General features: G+C 36.9%; 1 protein-coding gene across 1 annotated transcript; it reads left to right on the top strand.

Annotated features, from left to right (window-relative positions):
- Positions 1-556: 556 nt before the first annotated feature.
- On the top strand, positions 557-15,249 carry NRPB2 (DNA-directed RNA polymerase family protein). The gene is made up of 25 exons (XM_008803040.6): positions 557-1,040; positions 2,564-2,785; positions 2,872-3,162; positions 3,312-3,509; positions 5,850-5,914; positions 6,028-6,114; positions 6,205-6,325; positions 6,421-6,465; positions 6,578-6,715; positions 6,810-6,882; positions 6,978-7,054; positions 7,259-7,366; positions 7,520-7,636; positions 9,577-9,732; positions 9,821-9,922; positions 10,630-10,755; positions 10,844-10,921; positions 10,996-11,091; positions 11,183-11,298; positions 11,397-11,466; positions 11,736-11,789; positions 11,878-12,021; positions 12,219-12,518; positions 13,312-13,734; positions 14,529-15,249. The coding sequence occupies exons 1-25, from the start codon at positions 804-806 to the stop codon at positions 14,646-14,648; spliced, it is 3,564 nt and encodes a 1,187-aa protein (XP_008801262.2). The 5' UTR covers positions 557-803; the 3' UTR covers positions 14,649-15,249.
- Positions 15,250-16,746: the final 1,497 nt, after the last annotated feature.

Below are 16,746 nucleotides of genomic sequence, written 5' to 3'. Positions count from 1 at the left end.
AAAGAAAGCCACCCAGTTTGCAGCTCCATTGGCCTCCTCATAGACATGCCTTGCCCTGAAGACAATGTCACTATTAGCCATACTTCATATATCCCGAAGAAGGATGGCACTCTTCGGGTTCTCTACGACTTTTCTGGATCTAACCAATCATTATAGTCGAGTCACTCTTAAGTAGGATGACATTGACCCTCAGTAAACATTGAGCTAACAAAAAACTATCCCAAGTTGCCTTCAGCTCTGCTTTAAAAATTGAGATGTCGAAAATCAAACCACTCTAGAGTTCAAACATCTGATTGTAAAATCCGCACCACCCTTTCTGTTACCATCCAAAACACATCTCATCTTATTCAAAATTTCAAATTGTACCTCGATTTAGAGCTAGAGGCCAAGCCGGCCTTATTTTGCGGTTGGGCCGCCCGATTTCCCAACCCGGGAGCAATGTGAAATCACGCAGTTGCACGTGGGACCGCCCGGTTGAGCACAGCGTTGTGTCAACCACGTGTATTTCACGTGCACAAAATTTTCATTTAAAGACCAATCCGACCCAACGCAGCCCGACCCTCTCGCCGACCAACCTGTTCCCTTCTATTAAAGTACGATTCTTGCGCTATCGAGATCGGCCTCCGCACTTCCGCTCTTCGACCCCCTTAAGTCCTCGTTCTCCTCTCCCGCCCGGAAGAAGCCCTTCTTTCTTGCCTCTCTTTTTTCTAGGGTTTCTTTTCTTTCGGAAGGTTTTGATCCATCTCTTCCATCGATCGAGGCCTGGTTCTGGATCGATCGAAGCTAGGGTTTTTTTGATATAGATGGAGGACTACGCGATGATGGAGAACGAGAACGAGGAGGACGAGGAGATCACCCAGGAGGATGCGTGGGCGGTGATCAGCGCCTACTTCGAGGAGAAGGGGCTGGTGCGGCAGCAGCTCGACTCCTTCGATGAATTCATCCAGAACACCATGCAGGAGATCGTCGATGAGTCGGCCAACATCGAGATCCGACCTGAATCCCAACACAATCCCGGCCGCCAGTCCGACTTTGTCGAGGTCCGCGCCCTCCCTCCGCAGCTGCTTTTTCTTCTCCCGTTTCGTTCTTTTTATTTCCCGTTTTCCTCTGATAGGGTCTAATTGGACCTGATCATTTGAATGGGGAGGTATTTTGGTTTGTGGAGAAGTGAAGTAGGTGGTAGGGGGAGGGTTAGACTGATTGAAGGGAAGCGGCCAATGATTCCGGTAAAATTAGATGGACGAAAAGGAGATTGTAACCTAATCCGATGATCCTTTGTGATGGAATAAGTCGAGGACTAATTACAAGAATGAAAACTATCAATTCTGCTAATTCTAAAGGAAAGTTCATTGAAGATAAGAATATGGGCAACCCCTTTGTGTTTCTTGAAACTTGCAAGGAACTTTTTCAAGTAGCAGAAGAAGAAGGTCAAAGCTGGTCCGGGACAGGGAGTAGTGAATGAAACCCTAGAGCACTTGATCCTTATTTCACTGGAAGATAATCCTTTATATCATCTGAGAGGAACCAGCCTTCTGAATCGAGTAGGTATGAAGTTAATTGCAAAAGGGACCGATGCAATTGGGATGATGGAGATGGATAAGCTCAGTTCCAGTAAATATTTGACATCTAGAAAAGAAAAAGACATAGGCCAGTTGAGGTTAAAAGAGTTTTCAGTTTAAACTGAAGAGATTTATCCATTAGGCCGAAAATAAGGGGTGCCCCACAAATTTCTAAACCGACAAACATCAAAATTCTAAGCTAGTCTTGGTGGAAATAAGCGATGATGAATTTATGTGATGTATGTATTTTAGATAACAAATCAGTATCCACTACCCCAAAAATCTCAACAATCCTTTTAACAATCGAAGATTGCCAAGATAAAAATTGGCTTGAGTTGAAATTTTGTTATGACTATTTTATTATGTTTGGCACTAATGGAAGCTGGGTAGATCATGGTTTATATTGTGATGGGAGAACTTATTTGATTGACCTTTACGGCTTAAAGTTTGCAAAATGTTTGAGAAGTTTTATTTGAAATGTAACGGGGAAGTCACTTTCCACGTGCATTTGCTCCAATGTTCAACTCACCTATTTTATTTGAAGTAAGTCTTTGGCATCTTCAGTCCATTATCATGAATCTGAAAATCTTCCATGCTAGTTCTTGTTTAAAATGATCACTTCTGTTAAAAACAGAGGTGGATAACAGTAAACAGAAATAGGTCCTTTTGTGCTGTAATATATGTTATTCCTGTTGGAATATGTGGGCAGCAAATTCAAGTTTTGCAACCCCAGGGATAAATGATGATCAGTTTGGGTTATCGTACTTAAGCCTCTATTGCCTCCCAGAAAAGAGTCAGCATCGCCAGTACTACCATCTCTAGCATAAACTCTATTTAGTGCCATTCCTTAGTTTTGGATGTGAGCTTTACCTTTAAGGTGTTATTTCATACTTTTGACCTGCACCACCTTCCTTAGATCCTCAGACTTTCTATGATATTGTGGTGCTATTACATTTTTTGTAAACTTCTGCTTTTTGCTGAGCTACATAATTTGTAATTTGCAGACAATATACAAAATCAGCTTTGGCCAAATATATTTGAGCAGGCCTATGATGACAGAGTCAGATGGAGAAACTGCGACATTATTCCCAAAAGCTGCAAGACTGAGGAATCTGACATACTCAGCCCCGTTATATGTTGATGTCACGAAGAAAGTTATAAAGAAAGGGCATGACTGTGAGGAAGTGACTGAGACACAGGAATTTCCCAAAGTTTTTATTGGGAAGGTAATGTGTAGCATTAATGAACTTAGTTGCTTGAAATTTGTTTTCTTTTGATTGATTCAGTTAGCTTTCATTTGCACCCTGTGCAGGTTCCCATTATGTTACGGTCTAGCTATTGCACATTGTATCAGAATTCTGAAAAAGATCTAACAGAACTTGGAGAATGCCCTTATGACCAAGGTGGATACTTTATAATTAATGGGAGCGAAAAAGTTCTGATTGCACAGGAGAAGATGAGCACCAATCACGTTTATGTCTTTAAGAAAAGGCAGCCCAATAAATATGCTTATGTTGCTGAAGTCCGATCTATGCCAGAGTCCCAAAGCAGGCCAGCAAGCACCATGTTTGTGCGCATGCTTTCCCGTACCAGTGCCAAAGGGGTAAATTTTTCTTTTATATGTAGTTGTTTCTGTTGACATTAGTTTTATGCTGTGTTTTTCTCCCAGGTGGGCCTATCCTAATCCACTTATATATGCCATAGTTGAAATGTATCTGGAAAAGGTTTACTTTGATTTTTTTTTTTTTCCAGGGTTCTTCAGGACAGTATATTCGTGCTACTCTTCCATACATACGAGCCGATATTCCAATAATTATTGTATTTCGAGCGCTAGGTTTTGTTGCCGACAAAGATATTTTAGAACATATATGCTATGACTTCAGTGATACACAAATGATGGAATTGCTGCGACCATCTTTGGAAGAAGCATTTGTTATTCAAAATCAACAGGTAATTTCTGTTATCTTTTATATGCCATATTTTTACTACAGAATACAGATGTTTTTGTGGTTCTTGGACTGAATTATTTCTAGGGGTGTAAATGATATCTGAAAACTCAATAACCCAACCCGATTACTTTATAATAATGGGGAGTGGATTCAAAATAAGTTTTCAATAACCTTATTATATTGAATTTGGACTCTATATGTAGGATGCGATTTTTTATTGAATTGATCCCTGATTTATGTATGTTTGAATCTGAAAAACCCAATAACCCAAATACTGAAAAACAAACAATATATGTAATATATGTAAATATGGAAATATAAAGAAAACTGGTTAAATGATTTGTGTTAATTTCTTTTCTTCTTATTTGGATTTACACCTTTTTCTCATGCATGCTGTCCTTCACACTCGTTTGTTGCTATTTTAATTCCAAAATTCCAAAAAATATTTAGATTTTGATTATATTTCAATTAAGCTAAACATAAATAGAACAAAACCAATCATTTACTTCCTATTATCTTACTCCTCTCATATCATAGTTTACCACATATTATTGTGATAAGAGTTCATTTTGTGCTGGAATTTGTTAATCCTTGGCTAGTGTCCCGTTAAAAGCATGTGCTAAATTGAGCCTCAAAAAAACTTGAATTTCAACTTGAATCCGATTATTAGTTGAATTTGCATGCGAGTTTGGAGCTTACTCATTTTGGTGGATCCGGATCTAATTGAGTTCGGATATGAATACAGCATAGATTTGACCTGAAATCCAACCTGTTTAGAACCCTAATTATTTCTTGTTCAAGATAGTTTCTTATGGATATGAGGTGGTATTAAATTTATGTGATTGGGCTAGTTTTTGCATTTTTTCCTCTCAGAGATTTTTACTCTTGAGAGATGAGCCAAAGTGCAAATACAAGGGAACAATTTCATTCATTGTAGAGTATCAAGTAATACTAACCATAAATGACATGGCCGCTGTCTTGTATAATTTGTATGATGTTAATTGCCTTTATCTTCATATTTCAACTTTTTGAAGTAGGCAGTATTTGTATTGTTATAATGACATTCAGTCACATGATAATGCTATCTTTTTTTGTTTATTTACTTTAAATTGCATTACACTTGTTGGTTATTCGTACTTGCATTTACTGATGCAATGCAGACCTTAAGGTTCTGAAATGGGTTAACATGAGCTCTAAATCTTGATCTAGGAAGGGGATTATGTAGCATATACTGCGGTTTATTTTAATCTAGTGCACTAGTAATTTCAAGCTCTTCAATATGATTGCGATTGTGCTTGTGTACAAGTTTTTTAGGGGGTCAAACTGTGAGGTTTTTTGATGGCTGATAATTTGTTCTGTACACCCATGTTTTTCATGGGTTGTTTGTAACTAACCCTGTGAAAAACAAGTTTACTTGAGCAAATTAGACATCAAAAATCTTTGGAAAATATATTTGAGCGACAAGAATAGGCGATATGATAGTAGGATAGTTTGCAACAGAAACAAAACCTCGATCCCGTATCAAGAGGAAACTTCCCCATGAGATGTATGAGCAGCTTTGTGAAAATGGAATGAAATGTTATGAAGAAAAGGTGGTCATTTTTCTGGCACCTTTAGCTGATAATTCTTTTAGGTTGCTGCAAAGTGCTTCATTGATACTTTAAGTGGAGACTGATACGGAATGCAGAATTCTATATTAATATTATGGTTTGAATCTACTTCATAGTATGATTTTATAGTGATAATATGTAGAGACATTTGCACCATATCTGGAAATTTATAGAATAAAATTATCGAAATAAAGATTTCCATTTTGTGTCTGCCATATATATGGAGTTTGGTTATGATTAAACTGCAATTATTTCAAATATGATTCTTCTTTTCTTTATCAGTAATTACTGATAATGGTTAAAAGTTAACGTTACCTGACCTGCTAAATTCAATTATTCATTTAGAAGGACAGCAGAAATATTATACCCCAATGGCCCTGTCCACAAATAATTCACGTGTATGAACAATAAGAAGCTATGGTGGTACACAGTCTTTTCAAGAAATGTAGCGTGTTGTTTCAAAAAAAGTATAATTAATCCTGCAAATCTTTGAAACTTAAGAGCCTTGGACTGTATAGTATACCTGTCTTTCAGCATGAACTAGAATTGACAGTGCTATGAGAATAATAAATTTGATATTATCTGGGAACTAGATGCGCAATTTAATCACAGTACTTTCCTTAGTGTTCTCTACAATGTTTCCTGGTTATTTCTTGGTGAGCTACATTCTCTTTCCTTGTTTTTCAATCCCTCTTATTACTGTTTGTATGACACTACCAGTTCTCTTGCAGGTGGCTCTGGACTACATAGGGAAGCGAGGGGCAACTGTTGGTGTCACGAGGGAGAAGAGGATCAAGTATGCCCAATCGCATGAACCTTTAGGTGGACCTGCCATTGGCAGACTTTAGATATATGTTTGGTTGTTGCTATTTTTCTTTGTTGCATCAGTTTCTTTTGTTTCTTTTGAAGGTATGCTAAAGAAATTCTTCAAAAAGAAATGTTGCCTCATGTTGGTGTTGGAGAATTTTGTGAAACTAAGAAAGCATACTATTTTGGGTAAGTTACCCATCTTTTTCCAAAGTAAATTGTTTTGCGACATAAATATAAATTCCAGTTGAGATATTAACTGTGTTGTTTTTTCATTAGTTACATTATTCATCGGCTGTTGCTGTGTGCACTTGGACGAAGACCAGAAGATGATAGGGATCATTATGGCAACAAAAGGCTGGACCTTGCTGGTCCTCTACTTGGAGGCTTGTTCAGAATGGTTTGTTTTTACAAAACCTGGAAGCTTCATAAGTCCATCTTTGAGATTTATTTTTTTAGACTAAAATTTTGACATGATTAATTTTTGCAATGCAGCTTTTTAGAAAATTGACCAGGGATGTGAGATCATATGTCCAAAAGGTTTTAATGCTTGCCTTTGTACTCCTTTAGTTTATAGTTGAAGTGTTTAAGTTACAATTTCTGCAAATCTGTTTGGTAGTAATTGTAAACTATCTTTATTTATGTGGGACAGTGCGTGGATAATGGAAAAGATGTCAATTTGCAATTCGCGATCAAAGCTAAAACCATCACAAGTGGCCTTAAATATTCCCTTGCTACTGGAAATTGGGGACAAGCAAATCAAGCTGGCGCTAGAGCAGGGGTTTCACAGGTCTGTTTCACCCCTATTGATTTTGTTAAAAAGAAATCCTCAGTATATAACTCTTTTATGTAAGATTACTATTGGATATACTTCCACCTGACAGGTTTTGAATCGCCTAACATATGCTTCTACTCTCTCTCACTTGCGGAGGTTGAACTCTCCTATAGGACGTGAAGGTAAAAAATATATGAAGCTTCCAATTTATTGTTCATATTAAATTTTAACAACACATTTTTAATTTCTGAGAAACATTTCTTTCTCGTGTTATCAGGGAAGTTGGCTAAACCTCGACAGTTGCACAATTCTCATTGGGGAATGATGTGTCCTGCTGAAACACCTGAAGGACAGGTAATAACCTGGTTGTCGGAAGTTTCTTTATAATGGATATGAAACCAGCATTTGGATGATTCTTGTGAGATACGATGTAATCTGAGAGATGTAAGAGCTGATAATAATGCCAACTAAAGTAAATGCAGTATAAGTTGTTGCTTGTTGTTTATTTCCATACATCATATTCTGTTTCTAAGTTGTCCTCTATGATTTTGATGTCAGGCTTGTGGATTGGTGAAAAATCTCGCTTTGATGGTGTACATTACTGTAGGATCGGCTGCACATCCTATTTTAGAATTTCTAGAGGAGTGGGGTACTGAGAACTTTGAGGTACATACATCTTATTGCAAGCTTATGATTCATGTCTGGTTTCTATGGTTCCCATTTGCTGAGTTGGCATTTTAGGTTGGCGCCTTAGTCTATCTTTTTTTAATATAGGTTTGTCTTTTCCTTCATCAAGTCATATGACTTTGCTTTGTTCAGGAAATATCACCTGCAGTTATTCCTCAAGCATCCAAAATTTTTGTCAATGGTTCCTGGGTGGGTATTCATCGGAACCCTGACCTCTTGGTGAGGACCTTAAGACGGTTGAGGAGACAGGTTTGCATGCACACCTTTTTATAGCTCCAATTTTTTCGATTTGGATACATAAGCCTGCAAACAGGATTTTGATACTTAATCATCATTCTATGACAGATTGATGATTTTTTTATGTATTTGTGGTAACTACATCCTAATGATTAGATTCCCAGGATTATTTTCTATTTATTTTTAACCTCTTGATTTACAGGTGGTATGTTTCTTGTCAATTTTTAATTCTTTGCTGGACAACAGAACCCTGGAACTTCTTTACTTCCATGATGTTTATGTATAAGAAGTTTCGACATGTTTCATTTGAGCAGTCATATTTCTTGCCTTTTCTTATCAATCAGCATACGGGCTGGCTTTCTTTGCTCTCTTTTCAGAGTTTTCAGTCTCTGTATGCATAAATTATCTTACAGTTCAATTGTCCTGCCTGACTCCTGGTTTACTATGTCTCCTCATGATATGCCCATTCCACATTTGGAGCTTGTAGTGGATTTACTAGTTTGAGTGGCCTGCCTCCAATCCTCTTATCTTCTTCTATATGATTGTAAATTTGATTCATGGCTCCATGTATTTGGTGATATTCCAAAATAACGTGTCTTGCCTGAAGTCTCTTGCTTGATATCTATATTCAAAAATTCACATCATCTTTCTATATACTTCCATTGTCTTAGTCTTTTGTCTTAATAAACTTCTAATACAGAAAAACTAATTTTTCTGTTGGCATATTATTTAGTTTTGTAGGGCTGCAATTCTTAGAGCGGAACAGTGCTGATCCTGTCCACATTATGTTAAGTCAAATCAGCCTAGCTATAATTTGATTTAGATTCAGGTCATCAATCCTGTCTTGGAGTCCTAATGGTTCTTTTTGCTCCAATTGCGGATGACTGTCATTTTCCAGCTTGGTCTGAAGCCTTCTTTCATGTCAATCTGTAGCTATTGTGGTTTCAAGGCTATGATGAATAAGTGCAGTCTTGTTCTCTGTTCAGTCTCTCCCTTGGTTTTCGTTTTATTTAAGACTTGGTTCTTTTGCTTCCCATATTGGCAAACCATCTATAAGACGTAATTTAGTTGGACAGATGGAGAACTACAAGTAGTTCATATCTATTTTACACACAGATAAATAAGGACTCAGAGAGTTATAACATGCTTGAATCTCTTTATATTCGAAATGAATTTCAAATTGGAAAACTTCTTTTTTTGTGAGATTGGTTTACCTTATAAGGGTAAATGTTCAACTAGTCCTAACACGTTCCCTGTTTCTTATTTTGTTAATCAAAGGGAAGGTAGAATTGTGGTCTAGGAAATCTGTCCTGAATCTTGATATTTCTTTTGCCTTTTTGGTTCAAAGTGCTTTTTCATTTTTATGCTTTTCTATGAATAAACTATTTATGTCACTGTGGATGGAGAGTCAGCTAATTTTGTATACATATATACATGCATGCAAACATGCATGCGAACATATTTGTTGTAAAGAGACCTTTTTGATTTGTAAATGTGGTAGGACTGTGATGACAGAAACAAAATTAATTCTATATAGTCTTTCAGTAAAATTGTTTCTCCTTGTGATCTTTGATTACAATTTCATTTCTTTATGCCAACATGAATGCAAAAATTTGATCGGAAAATGCAAATATTGGTTATTTTTTTTATAGAACTAATTGAGGAGTGGATCATACCCTTGTGAACCACTTGAATTGTGAGCCCAAACTCTAGTGCTTTGTTGTATATTATATGGCAAGAACCAGTAATGGTTCACTAATTTCTTGTCAAGTTATATATTGAAAGTGCACTGACTCTGAAATGCCCCAGTGGTTCCAGTGGTCAGACTAATGGGACGTGCTTTCTGTCATTGTCCAGTGATTACTCTTGAGACTAGTTGGCAAAAATTTATTTTCATTATTCCTTAAAAAAAATGAGAACTGCTCGCTTATAGTTAGTATTATTGTTGTCAGATTGATGTCAACACGGAGGTTGGAGTTGTACGAGATATTCGTCTCAAAGAACTACGGCTTTATACTGACTATGGCCGCTGTAGTCGTCCACTGTTTATTGTAGAGAACCAAAGGCTGCTGATAAAGAAAAGGCATATTCAAGCACTGCAACAAAGGGTTTGCTATTCTTGATAGTTTAAGATCAAGTATATGTATTTTATTTGTTCAAATCAGCTACTGAATCCTTCGAGGTTCTTCTTCCCAGGAATCTCCAGAGGAAGGTTGGCATGATCTTGTTGCGAAAGGATTTATAGAGTACATTGATACTGAGGAAGAAGAAACTACAATGATAGCCATGACTATCAATGTGAGTTTCTATATGATCAACAGTACTCGTTTGACATCTCAATATAAATGAGTTTAGGCAATTATTATTTTAACTGAGAGAATACCTGTTTCTTCACCAAAAACAGCACCTTAAATTGCATTAGTTTTGCCAGATGCTTGGACGGATGATGCAGTTAATAATGTCTAGCATGCCCTTTTTACAGATTAATTTCCAATACATATTGGAGTATGCTGTCCTTCATATTATGTATGTTGCTCACCTGAATAAGCAATTTAGAGTTTTACCTTATGTAATTTACTTTGATCTTTAATTGCCAGTTAATTAGACGTCGAGTAGGTTATTCCAAGAATTGTAAATGAGATACAAGCAACTGATGATGCTTGTAATCCAATATACAAGTAACTCATTGCAAAGTAGGATCACAAGATAAGCCTTTGAGCAATAATTTCTTGGCCATGCTATACTATTTCATGTCTATACACTATGTGTTTGTGTATGTATGCGCACGCATTGTGTGCATTTACGATAAACATACATTTATTTTTGTCTGATATACGTCTGTATGAACATATGCTGCTTATTTTTCTTGTTTCCTGTGTGAATTAATTCAATCCAAAACCGTGTCTGGAAATTATTTTTATTTTAAACTTGCTATGGTCAACCATAGTCATGTTGAGTCAGTTATATGGCAAACTCCAAATTCTGATGACAATTATATATTTCAGGATCTTGTAAATGCAAGACAGAACCCAGAGGAGGCATACTCTGAAACTTACACTCACTGTGAGATCCATCCATCATTAATTTTGGGTGTTTGTGCATCTATCATTCCTTTCCCTGACCACAACCAGGTTCGCATTTATCCAGTAAAGTGGTATGATATTGATCTCTCTTTTCCGTCACTTTTTATTCTCATTTTTAGTTGTTTGTGTGCGCCAGTCACCTCGTAATACATACCAGTCAGCAATGGGAAAGCAAGCCATGGGGATTTATGTAACCAATTACCAATTACGAATGGTGGGTATGCTTTTCTTGTAATCTCTTGTTCTTAATGTTAATCCTAATGGATGCTGATCCACTTCTTCATTCAGGATACATTGGCCTATGTTCTCTACTATCCTCAAAAGCCTCTCGTTACAACTCGTGCCATGGAACATTTGCACTTTAGACAATTGCCTGCTGGCATTGTATGAATCTCTCTCTCTCTCGCGCGTGCGCGCTTAAATGGTTAATTGTCAGAATGCTTCTGATATCTTCTTGCATTGTATCATAATGTAGAATGCAATTGTTGCAATTGCCTGCTATTCGGGATATAACCAAGAAGATTCTGTTATCATGAACCAATCTTCAATAGATCGTGGATTCTTTCGATCCTTGTTTTTCCGTTCTTACAGGTACCTCATTGGTTCCCTCTTCTTCCTTTTTTATGATGTTCTTCTAGTGTCATTTTTAAGATGCTATCATCCTCTCGAATATATGGTCCTATATCCAGAGATGAGGAAAAGAAGATGGGAACTCTTGTTAAAGAGGACTTTGGGCGCCCAAATAGGGAAAATACAATGGTGAGTGGTTGGAATGATTAGATGTTGGCTTGTTATTGTTCATTTGGTTTGTGGATTATTATGTTACATGGATGCCGATAGATGTGCTGTGTGCCAAGTGCATAAATATTGGATCTTTCTAATAATGAAGAATTTTGTCTTATGGATTCATAGCTATGTCATAATAATACGCATATTTAAGTGTCAGGTGTTTGGGTACTTGAGGCTAAAATGAAGGATCTGAACTCCAGGCACCATAGGTGCATTGATCCTTTCCCTTATTTATGCAGGGTATGCGACATGGCTCTTATGACAAATTGGATGATGATGGTCTTGCACCTCCGGTGAGTTTTTTAGACAGTCAATTATTTCATGTAGTCGGATAACTTAGTAGTATTTCGTTATTCTATAATTATTTATGCACATTATCAGGGTACAAGGGTCTCTGGTGAAGATGTCATAATTGGAAAGACATCTCCAATCCCTCAAGATGATTCTCAAGGTCAAGCTTCAAGATACACACGACGTGATCATAGTACCAGTGTACGACACAGTGAAAGTGGGATGGTGGATCAGGTTGGCTATTGTTTTATTTTCCACCAATTATATTGTTTGTAGTATCTTTCCTTAAATAGAGTTCTTAAGTCATGAAAATATTTCAAGACTTAACTATAATTGATATTATATCTTTTTTCTCCTTTTGTGTTGAAATAATGTTCCTTTTCCTTTTCTCTACTCTTTCCTTAAATAGAGGTAATGTTTCTTTATCACAGGTCCTATTGACGACAAATGCTGATGGTTTGAGATTTGTGAAAGTAAGAATGAGGTCAGTTCGTATTCCTCAAATTGGTGATAAATTTAGTAGCAGGCATGGCCAAAAGGGAACTGTTGGAATGACGTACACACAAGAAGACATGCCATGGACTGTGGAAGGCATCACACCTGACATTATTGTGAATCCACATGCCATTCCTTCTCGAATGACAATAGGTCAACTTATTGAGTGCATCATGGGAAAGGTTGCTGCCCATATGGGAAAGGAGGGAGATGCTACCCCTTTTACTGATGTCACAGTAAGTAAATCCGTAAAACCTTCATGCAAGCTTTACCTGAGAAGCGTGTCACAATTTAATTTGCTATAAATGCTGGAGCATTTTTGCTTATTCAGTTTAAGAATTCTGAGGCACTGTATCTGATGTTAAAGAACATTAAGGGAAGTTTCTTTTGTTCTGCTCCAGGAGGAAGTAATTTTTGCATATCTCGCTAAAAGACATTGTTGACAGCTTATACAAAAACAGAATGTTATTCATTTTGCATTACCATTAAGGATTTGTACTAGATATGGTTTAATAAATATGATAGATGTGTTTGAGAACTGTCACCGCAACTAGAACCTTTCAACTTCATACCTGGATTTGATTTTTTCTTTTTTTTTTGAGGGGAGCTTTGCCTTTGGAGTTCATATTTGCCTCTGGTTTAGTTAATTATAATCTTTTATTTGAAGTCTACTTTGAATATCTCTTTTTAATTTCTTGAGAGGTAAGTTTACCCCCATAGACAGAAACGTGACTTTGAAGATTGACCTTGGACGAGTGTCTTCTAAGTTATTCTGATGATCCTAAACTTGTATAAGTTTCAAGACATACTATTTTGACTACGGTCTCTTCTAAGTTATATAGTAGACTATCTCCTTGTAACTGGTCTGTGACTTGGATTTTCCAATTCAATGATCTATCAGGAGTTCTATCCTAAATAATGTTTTTAACATTGATTTCAGATATATTCTGATGTAGAAGTTTAATATGTAATTGTTCATTTGTAATTGTCCCATTACAAAAAATACTTATATTATCACAAATTTCCTAGGTGGACAATATCAGCAAAGCTCTTCATAAGTGTGGATATCAGATGCGCGGGTTTGAAACTATGTATAATGGCCACACTGGGCGGAAGTTGACTGCCATGATATTCATAGGACCTACTTATTACCAGAGACTGAAGCACATGGTTGATGACAAGATCCACTCTCGAGGGCGTGGACCTGTGCAAATTCTTACAAGGCAGCCAGCAGAAGGACGCTCTCGTGATGGAGGTCTCCGCTTTGGTGAGATGGAGCGAGATTGCATGATTGCACATGGGGCTGCGCATTTCCTGAAGGAAAGATTATTTGACCAAAGCGATGCTTATAGGGTTCATGTTTGTGAGAGATGTGGACTTATTGCTATTGCCAACCTCAAGAAGAATTCCTTTGAGTGCAGAGGTTGCAAGAACAAGACTGACATTGTTCAGGTAAGAATTTTCTTTTTTAGTCCATTTCCTTTACAAAAAATGCTTTGCGAAGTAATTATCATATATGAGAGCATTTTTAGTTTTTTGAGACTTTATCTAAAGTATATTTGCTTATGCAAACCTTCATGCATAAACTTATAATTGCTCAAAATGTTGGCCATCCAATACTTCAGTGGCTTTTGTTTAATGAACATAGCTTTCACTCCCTTGTATATGTAGTTGCGCATGGTACTTATGCCTGGTTGTCTTATATCTTCAAATGCCTAGTTAAGTTTGGGGTAATAACTTCAGCTGGCAATCCCATTATGCCACATCACATATTTAGTTGGACGGAATGATGTGTGTAATATTTTGGACAGAATGATATGTGTATAATATTTTGGATTGCTAGCTGAAACACAAACATGTGATGTAGCATAATGGGATCGGTTGATTTTTCTGATAGTTCAGTTAATCTCAAACAGGTAAGCATTCTTGAGCAATTGTGACGGGCAAGGTTGGATGAGTAATTTTAATCTCATGTAATTTTACTGCTTTACTGTATGTATGTTGTTGCACTATTTCTGATGCCTCCAGTCAACTTCAGTTCTGTTTGATCTTAACCACATGTTCTCATGTTTCTGTGTCATATGTTTGCTTTCTTTCTTGTGGCTCCGCCCAATTTTATAAAGTTTTAATTATATGCACAGAGTGCGGCTAAATAGAGAAACTAAATTAGTGGAAGTACTATTTCTGCCTGACACCCCTTTTGATTGCTCGCTTACGTAACCAAACATGCCATCTTCCTTATATAGGTGCATATACCTTACGCTTGTAAGCTGCTTTTCCAAGAGCTCATGGCCATGGCAATTGCTCCCAGAATGTTCTCAAAAGAAGTGAAAGCAGCCAAAGACCAAAAGAAGAGAGGCGCCTAAATTATTGTACCCATACTTGTGGTTTCCTAATGCATAGTCCTTGTTGTAATATGTGGGATATTGGTACTGTATCAGGAAATCCACAAATTTTGGGGACAGGCTTCATTATCATGATGGTGCTTGTTCTCGTAATTTGGTGGTTGTCAGGTGTGCATGCTGGTCTGAGCAGTCACGTAATTGTAAATTGCTTCTTTGAGGGCAATGGAGAGAAGTTGCTTCTGTTTATGCTACCCAGGATCATCTTGAAGACAACTAGTTACATGTGGTGGAAGGAACGGGTGTTTTGACTAGCTTAAGCCTTCCTTCATTTAAAAGAAAGCATGACATGTATCATCTACTTGCCATACTGCTGCAGGCGTTGAGGGAGCATGTACCTGTCTATTCATATAAAGAGGAGACTTGGAAACTTCTGCGTAGATTATCTAGTATCACGTGAAGATACTACCTGTGGTTGCATATTTGAATTATTGTACCATTGCGAAGTTTAGGCTAATGAATTTGTCTTCCCATCCATCTTTGTGAGAAGTAATCTGTTGATGGGAATCATACAATTGTTTTGTAGTTGTACCTTTTATATTTAATGTGAAAGCTTCTTGCTGTACTTGCTTCTTCTGAATGACTATACTGTAGTTACATTTGGCATCGGAATTCTGGCATGATGTACAAAGCTCAGCTTGGTAGCAGAAGTATGCGACTCACGAATGGGATTGCCAATTGGTCTTTTGGGGATTGTCAGATGGCTTGGAACAGTGTCATTTGGTTACTGATGGTTATGATATATCTTTTATGTTATAAGCAGCTGCATATGATGTTATAACCGTTGTTTTGGGAGGGGATCTGTCATGCTGCATGCTTATATAGCAGAAATTTAAATAGAAGACTTTTGTGGCCCATGCCATTGCTGAAGTTCAGCACACAATGGAGGCACATGCTGCGCATACTGCGCCCATGCACAAGGTATCTGAACTCGCAGGAAGCAGCGGTTCAGGAGGACCATGGTGTTTTAATGCATGAGGCTCCAGACTACTGCATGATAAAAAGGTTAGATGTATGCAGTTTTACCTCAATATGTGAAGGAATTGTTTTCATATTTTAAACCTGTGATGCTAAGGTTACAGAGGAGCAACTCTACCCTTATCACTATGGTTCGATATATTGGCTCACAAAACACAGTAGCTTGAGAACATAGATGGGGTTTTGTTCAAACATATATCTGGTGTTAGCTTATTAAGCTGAAAAGTTCTTGGTAGCTAGACCAGGTGACCATGAATTGAATCTTACTTTCACTAGAGTTTGGAGAATTAGGGTATGTTTAAGGGTCGTCTCTCGTTGTAATAACCAACATTTGTGCCTAGAGATTTCCTAATTAATCATAGGTGATACATAAGATGCAATATATGAGTTATAAACAATTAAATAAAACGGCACGAGGAACTCTAGTTGAGGTATGGTATTGGTTTCAGCCAGAGTTCAGCTTGAGTTAAAGCTGGATTTTGTCATACTTAAATTTACTTAATCCATTTGTAACAAGGATTAGAAATAACCCATTATTTTATATGGAACAATATGCAGCCTGCCAATATATTGATAGCTGCTTGATCTATTTCTTAGAATACCAAAACAAAATAAGACTAAGAAAAAGGATTTTAAGGTGGGAGTACAAAAAAAGCAGGAGAGAGAATTAAAACTGGAGATTCTTCTGGAGGTGAAAAGGTTATCACTTGAGAAAAATTGAAGAAAAACAAGATAAATCTTGAAAATGTTCTACATTCCACCTTTTTCAAATAATTGTTATTTATTCTCTAATCATGATTTTTTTGATAAATGAACCAAATTTTGACTAGCCTATTACCTACTATCACTAATCTTCTAGGAATGCAGGGCAAGATTTTCTTTTAAGGATTTGCATATCCAATATGATGATCCATTTGAGTTGGACAATGGACTTGAAGCCTAACCCATTTAAGTCTGATTGATTTTCATAACCCATACTTGATCCAATTTTGAAATCTTTATCCAAATCTATCTATTTTAGATAATTCATGATGAAACATTGCCGCCTTTAATTTGTTCTCCTTGGAAATAGTATTTCTCAATG

Source organism: Phoenix dactylifera, chromosome 3 (genome assembly GCF_051530095.1).
Source record: "Phoenix dactylifera cultivar Ajwa chromosome 3, Ajwa_hap1_PhDact_Kaust_v1.1, whole genome shotgun sequence".
Lineage (NCBI taxonomy): Eukaryota > Viridiplantae > Streptophyta > Magnoliopsida > Arecales > Arecaceae > Phoenix > Phoenix dactylifera.
This window is presented reverse-complemented; position numbering and strand designations above follow the sequence as displayed.